This window comes from Drechmeria coniospora, chromosome 01, assembly GCF_001625195.1.
Source record: "Drechmeria coniospora strain ARSEF 6962 chromosome 01, whole genome shotgun sequence".
NCBI classification, from domain to species: domain Eukaryota; kingdom Fungi; phylum Ascomycota; class Sordariomycetes; order Hypocreales; family Ophiocordycipitaceae; genus Drechmeria; species Drechmeria coniospora.
Window position 1 is genome coordinate 1,595,218 of NC_054389.1, and position 12,043 is coordinate 1,607,260.

Genomic DNA, 12,043 nt, shown 5'->3' on the forward strand with positions numbered 1-12,043 from the left:
ACAACAGTCGCCGCCCCGAAGCCGAGGGCTCTCGATGCTTCTTCATATCATCAGCTTCAGCCTCCTTGGTCGGTTCAACTCAAGGCTGTCCCGTTGCCGACGTTGCCGGTATCCTTCCAGGGTCGTGCCCAACACCGAGCCGACTCGTAGGTGCACTTGCATGTATTCCCACCGCCGCCGCTGCCGCCGCCGCCGCCGCAAACCGGCTCCAGAAAATCAACGAAATCCTTCATAGCCATAAAACGCCCCAATCCAATGCCAAGCCCGCATTTTCGGCTCAATTTCCGTCGTAAAACCACAATTTGGACAGGTCGTAAGGGTCCCGGAGGGCCCGGAGGGGAGTCGTCAAGTCGCCCTCGGCAGCTACTCCGCCTCGGCCTCCTCGATGACGGGGGGAATGCCGTCGGTCGCCTCTCCCTCAAACACTCTCGTGCCCTCGTACGTGACTCGCCGCCACCCGCAGGGCTCGTTCATGTCCTGGCTCCACTCCATGGTTGGGAAGTAGTGGTCGTTCTTCTTCATCGTCACCACCCACGGCACGCTGTCAAACGTCACCGCCTTCAATCGGAAGTCTGCATGTCCCATCCTGCGTCAGCTCGAGCTCTGGCGTCTACCGTCAGCGGCGGGTCCTCTCGAGGGCAACTTACAAGTATTGTCCGGGATCCTCCGCGTTGCCTCGATGAACGACTTGAGGTCCGGCGTCGGCTGTCCGTTGACGTGGGTGATGAAGTTTGTCGGCGCCAAGCCGTACTGGTAAGCCGGCGACCCCCGGATTCGGCTCGAGACGTACACCTCGCTGTGCAGCTTGCTAATCTGCTGCCGAACGGCCTGGTGAGGGCGATGCAGGACGGCGCCGCAGAAGGAGACGGCGTGGTCCGTCTCCATGTCCTTGGCGGCCACGGTGGGTAGCTGCAGGGCGAGCTCCTCGCACTCGCGGACGACGACGGCGTCCAGGACCTCGTTGGAATACATGACGTCAAAGTCGGATATCGTGGTGCAGATCTTGCCGTTGAGCGTCAGGATGATGTCGCCCTCGAGCAGCGAGACTGGATGCTCGACGCGCTCAAAGGTCCTCTTGCTGACCATGAAGAGCTGGTGGTGCGACCGGTTGGCCTGCGTCACCTTCTTGATCCACTCATCCGACACGCCCATGACGCGTGCCTGCGACATTTGCACCGATCGCAGCTCGACCGAGAGGATGCGCAGCTGGGGCACCTCGCCTCGCTGGATGGTCTCGAGAACGGGCAGCAGGGTGGGCGTGCCGAGGCCGAGGTAGTACTCCTCGTCCCGCTGGCTGCAGGGCGACCGCTCGCCGAGGTAGTTGAGCCAAAGGGCCTGCACGGTGCCGTCGGGCGCGACGAGGACACCGCTGTTGCAGGTCGAGCCGAGGTTGCTGTCGATGGTGATGGCGTCGACGTTGATGGCGCGGTACCGGGGCGCGCCCGAATTGGCGGGGATCGCGACGGCTGTGATTTCCGTCACCGTGGTGGCGCCGTGCACGACTCGGCCGATCCTGTTGTAGCCGAGGAAGAAGGTCTTGGCACCTTGCGTCAGGTGCTCGCTGCTCAGCCTCGCCGTGTGGACGGGCGCGTCGACGAGCGAGGGGTCGTACTTGATGACGGCATAGTTCTGCAGCGGATGGAGGAAGACGACCTTGCCCTCGACGATGACGGAGTCGGCAATGGTGACGTTGATGTCGCAGAGGTCGTAGGGGACGACGGCCCTCGAGATGAGAACGAGGCCCTTTTCGGCGTCGATGACGAGACCCATGCCCCAGCGTCGGTTCTTGGGGAATCCGTCGAGCTTCATGGGCATGGTGCAGTTCACGTGGACGAAGCTCCTGATGAGGTCGGCGATGCCCGTGTGCGGCAGGTGGTCGAGCTCGATGAAGGAGGCCGATCGTCGGACGGGAGGCACGGGAGGCAGCGGGTCGCCGAGATCGGAAAAGTCCCAGAGGCCCGTCTCGTCGTTTCGGATGGCCATCTTCATCTTGGAGGACCAGTGGCGGTCGACGTACATGACGGTCGTGTTGAGGGTGTGCAGATCCCGCAGGTGCTTGTAGGTGACGACGATCCTCGCCCTGTCCGGAACGGCCTTCATGACGTCGATGAAGGTGTCGAGGTCGGTTATCTTCTTGTGGTCGATCATCTGGATCATCCATCCGTTGTCCGTGTTCTCAAACCGAAACGAGCCGGCCGATTCGCAAACGTAGACACCCTGGACGGGAACGGCGTAGAGCCTCGCCTGCTGGTAGGAAAGGTTGTGAAAGCTCGCGCCGGCGACGGTGACGAATCGGTCGGGCGTGATGCTGTGAAGGTCTCCGACCTCGATCTCGACCTCGACGTCCTCGCCGCCACGCTGCAGGTGGAGCTTGACGGGCTTGCCGACGTTGGAGTCGAGGATGTCGTCCAGACGGATGAACCGGGTGATGAGCTCTCCGTTGACCTTGATGACGACGTCACCTTCCTCAACCTTGCCGTGCGAGGGACCGGAAGGAAGCACGATCTCGGCGACGAGCATGTTCGTCTCGTCCGGGAAGGCTTCCCGCATGGCCGCCTCCCACTCGGGCGAGAGGCCGAGTCGACGGCACTCGTCAAAGGGCTTGAGCAGGAACTGGCATTGGATGTCGCCACGGGTGACGGGTTGGCCGTTTTGGATGCACTGGAGGGCACGGAGAGGACGGTCGAGGGGGAGGAAGTAGTCGGTCGAGGCACCGTCGGAGCGTCCGCCGGCCTGCAAGGCGACGGCGGAACCATCCTTGCCGACGACGGGACTGCCAGAGCTGCCCCCGCTGGCGGCGGCGTTTGCCTGGTAGTAGCACGTGTTGAAGTCGCTGTACCCTTCTCCGTACTCGGGCGCGTTTCGATCGAGGCGGCTGATGACGCCGGAAAGGATGCTGAGCTTTTCGCCGGCATCGTTGCCGACCACTCGAATCTCGACACCAACTGCGGCAGGGGCCTGTTAGCCCAAGAACAGGATGGAAAATAAACAAGGAAAAAAAAGGGGCAGGGGGGGAGGGAGATGAGGGATGGGGGATGGGGGATGGGGGCAACAATGATCTGTTCTTCGTTCTTCAAACGTACCCTTCGCCTGGTCGGGGCTCAGAGTGAGGCCTTCGACCTGCATGTACTTGATCGCCTTGGGATCGTAGCGAAGGATGCCAAAGTCGTGGACGGGATCGCGGTAGACGGGGTAGCAATCGACTTCTTCGTGATTGTCAAAGACACAGTGACCCCAAAAGGGACCTGCGCCGACGACGTGACGGTTCGTCAGGATGTACCTGGAGGGCGGGCTCACGTCAGCTGCAAACGACATATAGACGGCGCTCGCATCGCAGGGGTGGGGGAGGCGAACCCTCGTTCCGAATCGACAACGAAGCCGGTGGCCTCGCTCGTCAAGGCTGGGTCGGTATCGAAAGAACACGTCTGGCAGAAGCGGATGGCGACGACGTTGCGGACGACTTTCTGGATCGTATCTTGCCACTCCCCCAAGCTCGTCGGGGTACCGATGTATAGGGGTTCGTGGAGGTCTTCGTCGAGCTCCGAGTCATCGTCGTAGTCCATCTCCTCGGCGTCGGGGGTGTTGTCGTCGGCCGACAGCTTGCCGTTGACGGGACGTTTCCGAGGCGGCACCTGGTCGGGCGAGGTGGGTGCCTTTCGCTTGCCCGCGACGGCGGCTCGCGAACCATTCATGGCGGATGCGTTGTATGACGAGAGTGGGAGGGACAGATGATGGGTTAGCAATGTGCTGGACGTCCTTGCGAGATGAGTGATGACGAAAGAACGGTGATTCTCTTAATATATATATGTCAAGTGAATGCGGGATCTTCTTCCATGCGCCTCGCCAGGCTGAACGAGCAAGCGGCAGCTTCGTCAACGGGCTCGTGACGGAGGGTAGCAGCGCATCCAGATGCGACGGGAGGGGATATTTCGCAAGTGAGAGACTGTAGCCGGGTAATTAAAAGGTCGAGGGGGGGTGGATGGACAGGAAGGCCATGTGATGATAGTTGAGTGTTGGGAAAAACGGAAACGGGTGCAACTTTAGGCACGGACAAGTACTCGTACACATACTTACTTACAGTACATGTACAGACATGTACTGTACGGTGTACGGAGTACACCAACAGGCCGTTTCTTGGAGGTGTGGGTACTTGCCACGGAGTTCCGCGTACTTGTACCTGCACCGTGCTGCAGCCTGCACTCCGTACCTCTACAACCATTCCCAGCCCAGGGGTTGGTCACAATGAATGGGCGACTCCGCAATTTTTCGACCGAGCTGAACAACACTCGCCATCATCACACTTGCATGGTACTCCGTGCAGTCGCAGGCGATAACAAGTATGACTCTGCTTACAGTGCATACAGTCAGTCATGTCCGTACGAACACGAAGCCAGCGGTGCAGCGCTGGTTACTGGCTCGTACCCTACCTTGGCAGTAGGAGCCACTGCTAGGCACCAGTCAAACTTGCCGCTGCTGCCGTGCATCTTGGTTACCACATGAACCGTGGTACAGGGTCTTCCAACGGGCCCTGGACGTCTTGTGACGATAAGCAAGCGAGATGCTTCGTCGGTTTGCTCGCATGCAGCTCGGTACCAGGCATCCATGGCCCATGCAGGGGCCGGCTTGTTCATACCCAATCATCCCTATCCAGAGGGCGCGTCGAAGAATGCTTGGGAGGCGCTGGCAAGGGGATGGACCGGTCAGTGAGTGGCGAACACCCCTGGGGTCATCAAGATTCAAAATGATGAGCACCCAGCCAGATGCTCATCGAATGAACTCTGCTAGCACATGCAGATTCATGATGCTGAAATGACATGGACGCTCGCAAGGAGTGATCTGAAGTTGGTAGTAATACTACCAGGTATCAATGCACTGTACTATTCAATTGTACTCCGTACGGGGTAGACCTAAGTGTAATACTCCGTTCAGCATGCAGTATTGCAAAAGTTTTGGCCAATCCCGTGCCGTTCAGCCCAGTGTTGGCAAGGCACTATTATAATATGGGGGTTTTTGCAAGCAGATGCAGTAGTCTAACCAAAGTGCACTTGTACTTACTACTAGTAGTAATAATTACTGTAGAGTACGAAGTACTCTGCACAGTACGGAGTACTCTGTCCAGTAATGGTACTCATACTTTCTAATTACTACCTAGGTAGGCACCAGTATTAGTTTCTACCTTCACTAGGCTACAGACCGACATACTCAAGTACTTCAGGTACTCCGTCCAGTACTTACATTTACATGTACAATGTAAGTACCTAGTAAGCATACATGTAAGTAAGTCCATGGGCTCCTTGCAGAAGGATGTGGTGGTCACCGGCATTTTTTGGTGACATCTTATAGTTGTATTGCTCGAAAATGGTGCTCATGTCATCCAAGTACTCTACCAAATGCCATTTCCACATCGACCATTCTCAGCATCAACGTACTTATGTGTACGAGTAGGTGTTATACTTTCGTGTAGTGTGCAAGTTACATGTACAGTATGCAAATAAGTACTATTATTAATTGTCATGACACTTTCCATTTATACCTACCGTCAGCACTCAGCACTCCAGTACAGGCACGGTGTGTTGAGCCAAGTAGCCCCTAGCGACAAGGGTTAAAGCTCGGGTACTTGCTAGCCTGATCACTTTGACCGTTTTACGCCCAGATTCAGCGGGGACGATGGACACCTGTGACCTCCTTCGACACACTTGCATGCAACAACATCAATAGGATCACCAAGAGGTCCGCATCTCGCGATTCATCTCCTTATCAGTAGCTCCAATTCCGCTGGTCCTCAACTGATACGACATACTACCAAGTTTACCGGCACACCTACGCATACACACAGTACAGAGTACTCGGTCCTTGGTTGGCAACGCTCAACTCATTGGCGCCTTTCTTGCTTGTTCTCGCGAATCGCGTCGTGCATCACTTCAAGGCCTCGGATCCATACATATTTACGTGTACTATTTTAAAGTCATATTATTCAACATTTTTTTTCTGTTGGCCTTTGGTCCTGCTGGAAGCAATCGACCTGGACACGATACTCCCCCGACCGACCGCCGACTCTGATTTCTCAGGTTTGCAGAAAGTCTGCGTGTTGAACGACAACTCCTCAGCATCTCGCAGGGCTCAATTATTGGGCACAGCTCCTTTTCCCCTCGGCCGGGACGAGTGCGGTTGTCGTGGCCCAGGGTCAGTGGGACGAGCGATCCCAACGACGTAGGGCAAGATGGCCGATTCCAAGGATAGCAAGGCGTACAAGTATCGTCAAGAAATTAGCCAGGCAAGCCTCTCACTCTCGTACACGCACGCGCATGCCCATGGCCAATAATCATGTTTGAGAGCTAGTTCACTAAGATTTCTGGATAGATGATGTACGTGTCGGGCGAAACGGGCGAGGCACCAGTGGAAACAACGAGCATCATCGAGGACATCGTGCGCCAGCAGGTAATTGAGTTGGTACGCACTACCTGCCCCTGCCTGCCCTTGTCCTTGGACCTGAACTCACCTTGCCCGACGTGACCTGACCTCGGTGCATGTCCGTTGACGGTCCGGCAGCTTCGCAACTGTACCGAACTCGCCTCTCGACGTGGATCCAAGTCCATCAGCACAAACGATCTCATCTTTCAGATCCGCCACGACCAGGCCAAGGTCTCCCGTCTCCGCACCTTTCTCTCGTGGAAAGATGTGCGAAAAAACGTCAAGGACTCGGACGACAAGGGGGCCGACGCCGACCTTGCGGCAGGCGACGACTCGGTCGGCGGCGTCGTCGGCGGCGGCGGCCCGGTGGATGAGGCGGCGAAGAAGAACAAGAAGGCCAAGGTCGGCCTGCCCTGGGAGCCGGCCTCGTTTTTCGCCGTCGAGGTACCCGAGCGAGACGATGAGGATGACGAGGAGGAGGACGAGATGAACTACATGACCCTCCAGCGACTGCGCAAGGCCGACGAGCGCACCAAGGTAATGACGCGCGAGGAGTACGTCACCTGGTCGGAATACCGGCAGGCATCCTTCACCTGGCGCAAGGGCAAGCGATTCCGCGAGTGGGCAGGGTTCGGCATCGTCACGGACAGCAAACCTTCGGACGACATTGTCGACATCCTCGGCTTCCTAACCTTTGAGATGGTCGCCACCCTCACCGAGGTGGCCCTGAAGGTGAAGGAACAGGAAGACCTGGCGCGCGCGCAGAGCGGCGCCGGCGACTCCGGCACCAAGAAAAGAAAGCATCAGCAGGCCCTCTTCGACCCACCCAGCGAGGGCAAGACGCCGGTAGAACCGCGCCACGTGCAGGAGGCCTTCCGGCGCTTCCAGCAGCGGCCCAAGAAGCTGCGGGCGATGCTTAACGGAACCAGGCAGACTTACCACTCGGCGCTCAACATCATCTGAGCCGAGTCATGCCGTGTCTGGCTTCCGGCAAAGAGTGTACTTTAGGGAACTGCACTTGCCCGGCACCGGTCCTCGCGCACGTTGTCGATGGGCAATCAAGGAAGCATGCGTCGCAGCCATTTTCAAACGAGCTTCTCTCCACGCGCTGCCGGCGAGACGAGTTGGCCCACGATGCAGCGTTGGTCAACGCGAACACGAGAACTGCCACAGATGACTGAAGTGGTTTTCGTCACGGCCAAGGGAGCATTGGTAGGAGGTGTTTCCTCACCTCCACCTGCTCCAGATAGACTCTCACATATGTGGGCATCAGTGATGTACTTGGGCTCCGCTACAAAGCATGCATTCCCTGCCTCTTCGGGCCCGAGCTTTCACGGCGTCATGGGCGCGTCGGTTCCTTTGGTTACCGTCCTCTGGCCCGATTGGCTCCGGTCCTGTCCGGTCCGGTCCCTTTCAGTGCCGTTGTCACCGTCATTGTCACCGCGTGCCCTCGCCTTTGCCTCGTCGATACCTTGGGCAAAACACTCGAGCCCGTGTCCCTTTGCGCCCCATACGACGACGTAGTGCGCTGCCAACAGCTGCCACTCCTCGACTTCGTCGAGGCCTTCTAGTCTGTCGAGCCTCTTCTTTTCATCGCCGTCGATCCAGCGGTCCCAGCTGTCCTTGATGGTTGCGTGGCCAACCGTTTCGAAGCCGGCGGTCCGCAGCCGGTCCTCTTGGCCGTCGGCGTCCTTGTACCGTGCCAAGCTGGGCATGTGTATCCTTCGCGCCTTCAAGTTGGAGACCATGACCTGGCCGAAGGCGTCGTCCAGCGGCATCGGCTCGTAGATGGCAATGGCCAGTTGGGGAATCTTGGAGTGAAAGACGGCGAGGACCCGATCAGAGTCTTCCTGTGTGAGGTAGCATAGGCAGCATTCGGAGAGGACGAGCGTGGGCAGGTCGGTGCGAATCGACGGCGGCATGTCGGAGGCGAAAATGTCGTCGAGCTTGCGAATGTCGGCCGCGTGACAGTGATACTCGCCCCCCCGCACGGGCAGAGCGGACCACGAGCCGTTCTCGGCCACATCAAAGTCTTGCATCTTGCTGGCGATGGCCGTCGTCGATCGAACAATCTGCAGCTTTCTTCGACAGGTGGGTGCGAAGTCGATTTCGTGGTATACAAACGACTGCGTTTGGGGAGGCCAGTCGAGCATCCGAAACGGTCTCGTGTCGGTGCCGGCGCCGAGTGATATTATCTGCCTCGCCTTGTCGGTCGAGCCGTCGGGTGTCGCTTGAAGGAAGGCCTTGACGATCATGTCCAACGCGGTCGTGCGCATGTACGTGCCTTGGGAGGGAGAGTGAGCGACGAGAGAAGAAAGCAAGGCTGGCTTCGATGACGTTGTCGCCTACCTCGGTTGATGATGGGCAGCCGCCTCGTCAATGGCCCCGAGACGAAATGGTTGGCGTACACATCCTTCAGGTAGCCGGCGGCGACGGCGCTCATCCTGGACATGGCAGCATCCGTGTCCGTGTCCTGGACAATGGCATCGGTGGAGGCGAGACTCTCGGCACCGTCTGGCCTGTCGCCTCTCGGGCCGGCACCTCGAGGCCCTCTGGCACCTCGTCCGCCTCCGCCTCCGCGGCCTCGCATGCTGAGGAGATTCGGTATCGACGCCGCAGCCATGCCGAGGACGCCAAAACGGATGCAGCAGAAGATCCGGATCGGTGATTGAAGCCGAGGTCAGCGATGCAGTCCTTTGGGGGAGTCCAGGTGCGGGCAAAGGCGAGGCTGAGAGCAGCAGTTGTCACGGATGGGAAGCTCGACGCGTTACAGAGGACGCCTATGAGCTGTAGATGACGTCGAGTGGGTGTTTAGAGCGTGTACGGAGTACTTCCAGTACAACTACAAGGTAATTAATTGCAAGGAACCTTCACATTAGGCACCATGCTCGTGTTGGTTGAACAAGTGCCCAGGCCCACATGTGCCGCAGATACAGTAAGCACAACTACAAGCAGGACATGTACTGTACATGTACTCCGTACGGAGTACTTACATCATCGCTAGTTGCACAGCTGCTGCACTGTACGGAGGACGGAGTGCATTAGTACCTGTCACCTAGTGAGCACGTACTAATGCTAATACTAGGTAGGTACAGAGGTGATGATTAGGAGGTTTTACTTGTACGGAGTACCTAATAAGTCCTATCGGAGTTGGTATTATAAGCAGGTATCTTGGATACCTAGTAGTACTTGTGCTGTAAGTATACATACTTTTAGGTGGGCAATGTCCCTCCATCAGTGGTTTCTAGGCGCCCTAACCTAGCAAAAGTTGCAGCTGCACACCAGAAATAACAAGCATCCTATCCGTGGAATGCCTAGGCGTAATGAAATCCCGGCTATACATGTACAGTACGGTTTACGCTCTCAAAATGGTAAATGGATTGGCCATTACCCTGAGGTGAACATGGAACGCGATACGGGTTTGGGGTTCATTACTTGTACGACACACAGTGGGTTAGGGAGGGAGTTCATGCACACGTACGTACCAGCAGGGCACTGCACTAGTACGGAACCAGAACAGCACCCTACATGCTGCGTTATAGTGCTGTAATTACGGAGTACTTGGGGGTAAACTTACACTACTTTCGGACCGCTACGTAACAAAGTAGGGGTACGGACAATGGTGGGCCGACTCAGATTCAGTGCTGTATCTTGACGGAATAGGGAGGCCAGATTCCTGATTGAACACAACTACTACTGCCTACGTCTGCATGTAGGTGGACGCACTGCGTACATACGAGGCATCTGCTCCAAGTGCCTGCCGGTATGTTGTCGGAAAGTACGAATGATATGCTACTATTTTCTTCCCCGTGTCTGTACCGGTATATCACCAGCGATGGTGCAAAGTCCCTTGCGGCTTCATTCTAGGCGTACTTGCACTGTACTCCGAACTGTTCACAGGTTTGTGCCGGCGAGGTACTCCATCTCGCAGGTGCAGCAAGTACCAAGTGATATAAAGTACTAGCATGCACCTGCAAGCTTCCATCTTGACATACTTGCTAGTACTTGTACCCTGTACCGAGGGCGAGTACTGTAAGTACAGTACTAGGTAAGTACCTAGTAATCATTGTCCTCTCATTCGAAACGCGCCCCGTCGGATGGGACGAGTCAGCTTGCCCCTCAGCCTCCCAGGAACTGCGTCATTCTCATACGTCAGGCGGCAACCCCACTGCTGCCTCATCGTCCGCCGCTTCATGCTACCACTTTACAGGCAATTATACAGGAGTCTGGGTGTATATTTACTTACCATCCCATCCCAATACTCGCCATCCCATCCCACCTCATCCTCCATTCACCTTCGCTTTCCTTCCATCCACCGGTAGCATCGATGCCATACTGACCGACGGGCGACTCTTGGCGACATAGAATCAAAGTAGCATCGAACTTCAGAACCCCGTGAACTAAAAAACCAACACCATGGAGCTCACGAACATCCAACGTGCCATCGTCGGCAACGGCGTCGGCGATGGCACCCCCGTGTACGAGCTCCCAAGCTGGACTTTGCTCGTCCTCCTCGTCGATCTCATCATCCTCGTCCCCGTCTACCTTGTCGTGAGTTTACTCCTCATCCTCGCCCTTCTCCATTTCTTCTTCCTTCGCCATGACCTCTTCTCCGGTGCCCTTCTTGTTTGCCGTCGCCGCTTGCACACTGCCCTGGGAAAACCTACTGACGAATCTCTCCTTAAGCTCAACTACACGTTCAAGGCCGTCTATCCCGTCTTCGCCATGGTTGAGAACGAGAACCCTCCCGCCTACGAACCCGTGGCCAGCCTCGACGAGGAGTCACCCGCTGCCGCCAGTGAGATTTCCCAGCCGCAAAAACCCGCCGTCGGAGACTCCCGCGCCGTCACCTCGTCCATGCGGGCCATCAACCGCCTCCTCAGGGCCTCCGGTGGCTTCTTCGCCAACTTTCGCGGCCTCAGCTGCGCACTCGCCCAATCTGTCACAACCTCCGCCCTGATGAGCGTCTTCGCCGGCGCCCTCGGTCGTCGCTTCACCCCCGTCGCCAACCTCCTCGCCGCCCTCGCCCTCGTTCAGCTCAGTACCGCCTGGGTTCACATCGTCATCTCCGAGCCTTCGCCCAGCCACTTCTGGCAGCGCCTCCCACCCTTCAAGCGTACCTTCCATGCCACTTGGAGGCCCGTCACCTGCTACTGGTTCGCCGCCGAGCTGTCTCGATGGATTCCTCTCGGCCTGGCCGCCGCCATGGGTCTACGCATTCCTAATATGAACGGCTGCAAGCACCTGAACATGGACGAGCTCAACGGCGCCTTCGTCGCCAAGGGCGCCGTCATCATGCTCATCACCGTCGTCTGCTCCCTGTTCGTCATGATCCCCGCCAACGTCATCCTCGTCCGTGTCCAGGCCTCGCTGCTCCCCGTCGATGCCGACACCACCATTCCCTTTGACCGATCCTTCGGGGGCAAGGTCGAGCCCGTCGTCGTCAGCGGCGTCGGCTACGTTTCCATGACCGATGCCTGGGCCACCTTTAGCAAGGCCGCCTGGCGCCGCCTCCTTCTCCTCTACGTCAAGATTTTCTTCGTCACCATGACCAGCCTGCTTCTCATCGCCACCCTCCTCGTGCCCCAAGCCATCATGCTGGCCAGGCACTCAACCCGCGTGGACTGAGTCC

At 57.5% G+C, this 12,043-nt stretch overlaps 4 protein-coding genes across 4 annotated transcripts; 2 read left to right on the forward strand and 2 right to left on the reverse strand.

Moving 5' to 3' along the window:
* Positions 1-363: 363 nt before the first annotated feature.
* Positions 364-3,692, reverse strand: DCS_00439 (Peptidase cysteine/serine, trypsin-like protein; the record flags this gene model as incomplete). The annotated part of the gene is made up of 4 exons (XM_040797778.1): positions 364-572; positions 648-2,945; positions 3,084-3,280; positions 3,355-3,692. 4 exons carry the CDS (start codon positions 3,690-3,692, stop codon positions 364-366), a joined length of 3,042 nt encoding a protein of 1,013 aa, XP_040658661.1.
* A 2,668-nt stretch (positions 3,693-6,360) lies between these two features.
* Positions 6,361-7,374, forward strand: DCS_00440 (SAGA-like transcriptional regulatory complex subunit Spt3; the record flags this gene model as incomplete). Its single annotated transcript, XM_040797779.1, has 2 exons — positions 6,361-6,450; positions 6,550-7,374. The coding sequence occupies 2 exons, from the start codon at positions 6,361-6,363 to the stop codon at positions 7,372-7,374; spliced, it is 915 nt and encodes a 304-aa protein (XP_040658662.1).
* Positions 7,375-7,742: 368 nt separating this feature from the next.
* Positions 7,743-9,034, reverse strand: DCS_00441 (Leucine carboxyl methyltransferase superfamily; the record flags this gene model as incomplete). Its single annotated transcript, XM_040797780.1, has 2 exons — positions 7,743-8,695; positions 8,761-9,034. The coding sequence occupies 2 exons, from the start codon at positions 9,032-9,034 to the stop codon at positions 7,743-7,745; spliced, it is 1,227 nt and encodes a 408-aa protein (XP_040658663.1).
* A 1,793-nt stretch (positions 9,035-10,827) lies between these two features.
* On the forward strand, positions 10,828-12,039 carry DCS_00442 (uncharacterized protein; the record flags this gene model as incomplete). Its single annotated transcript, XM_040797781.1, has 1 exon — positions 10,828-12,039. The coding sequence occupies one exon, from the start codon at positions 10,828-10,830 to the stop codon at positions 12,037-12,039; it is 1,212 nt and encodes a 403-aa protein (XP_040658664.1).
* Positions 12,040-12,043: the final 4 nt, after the last annotated feature.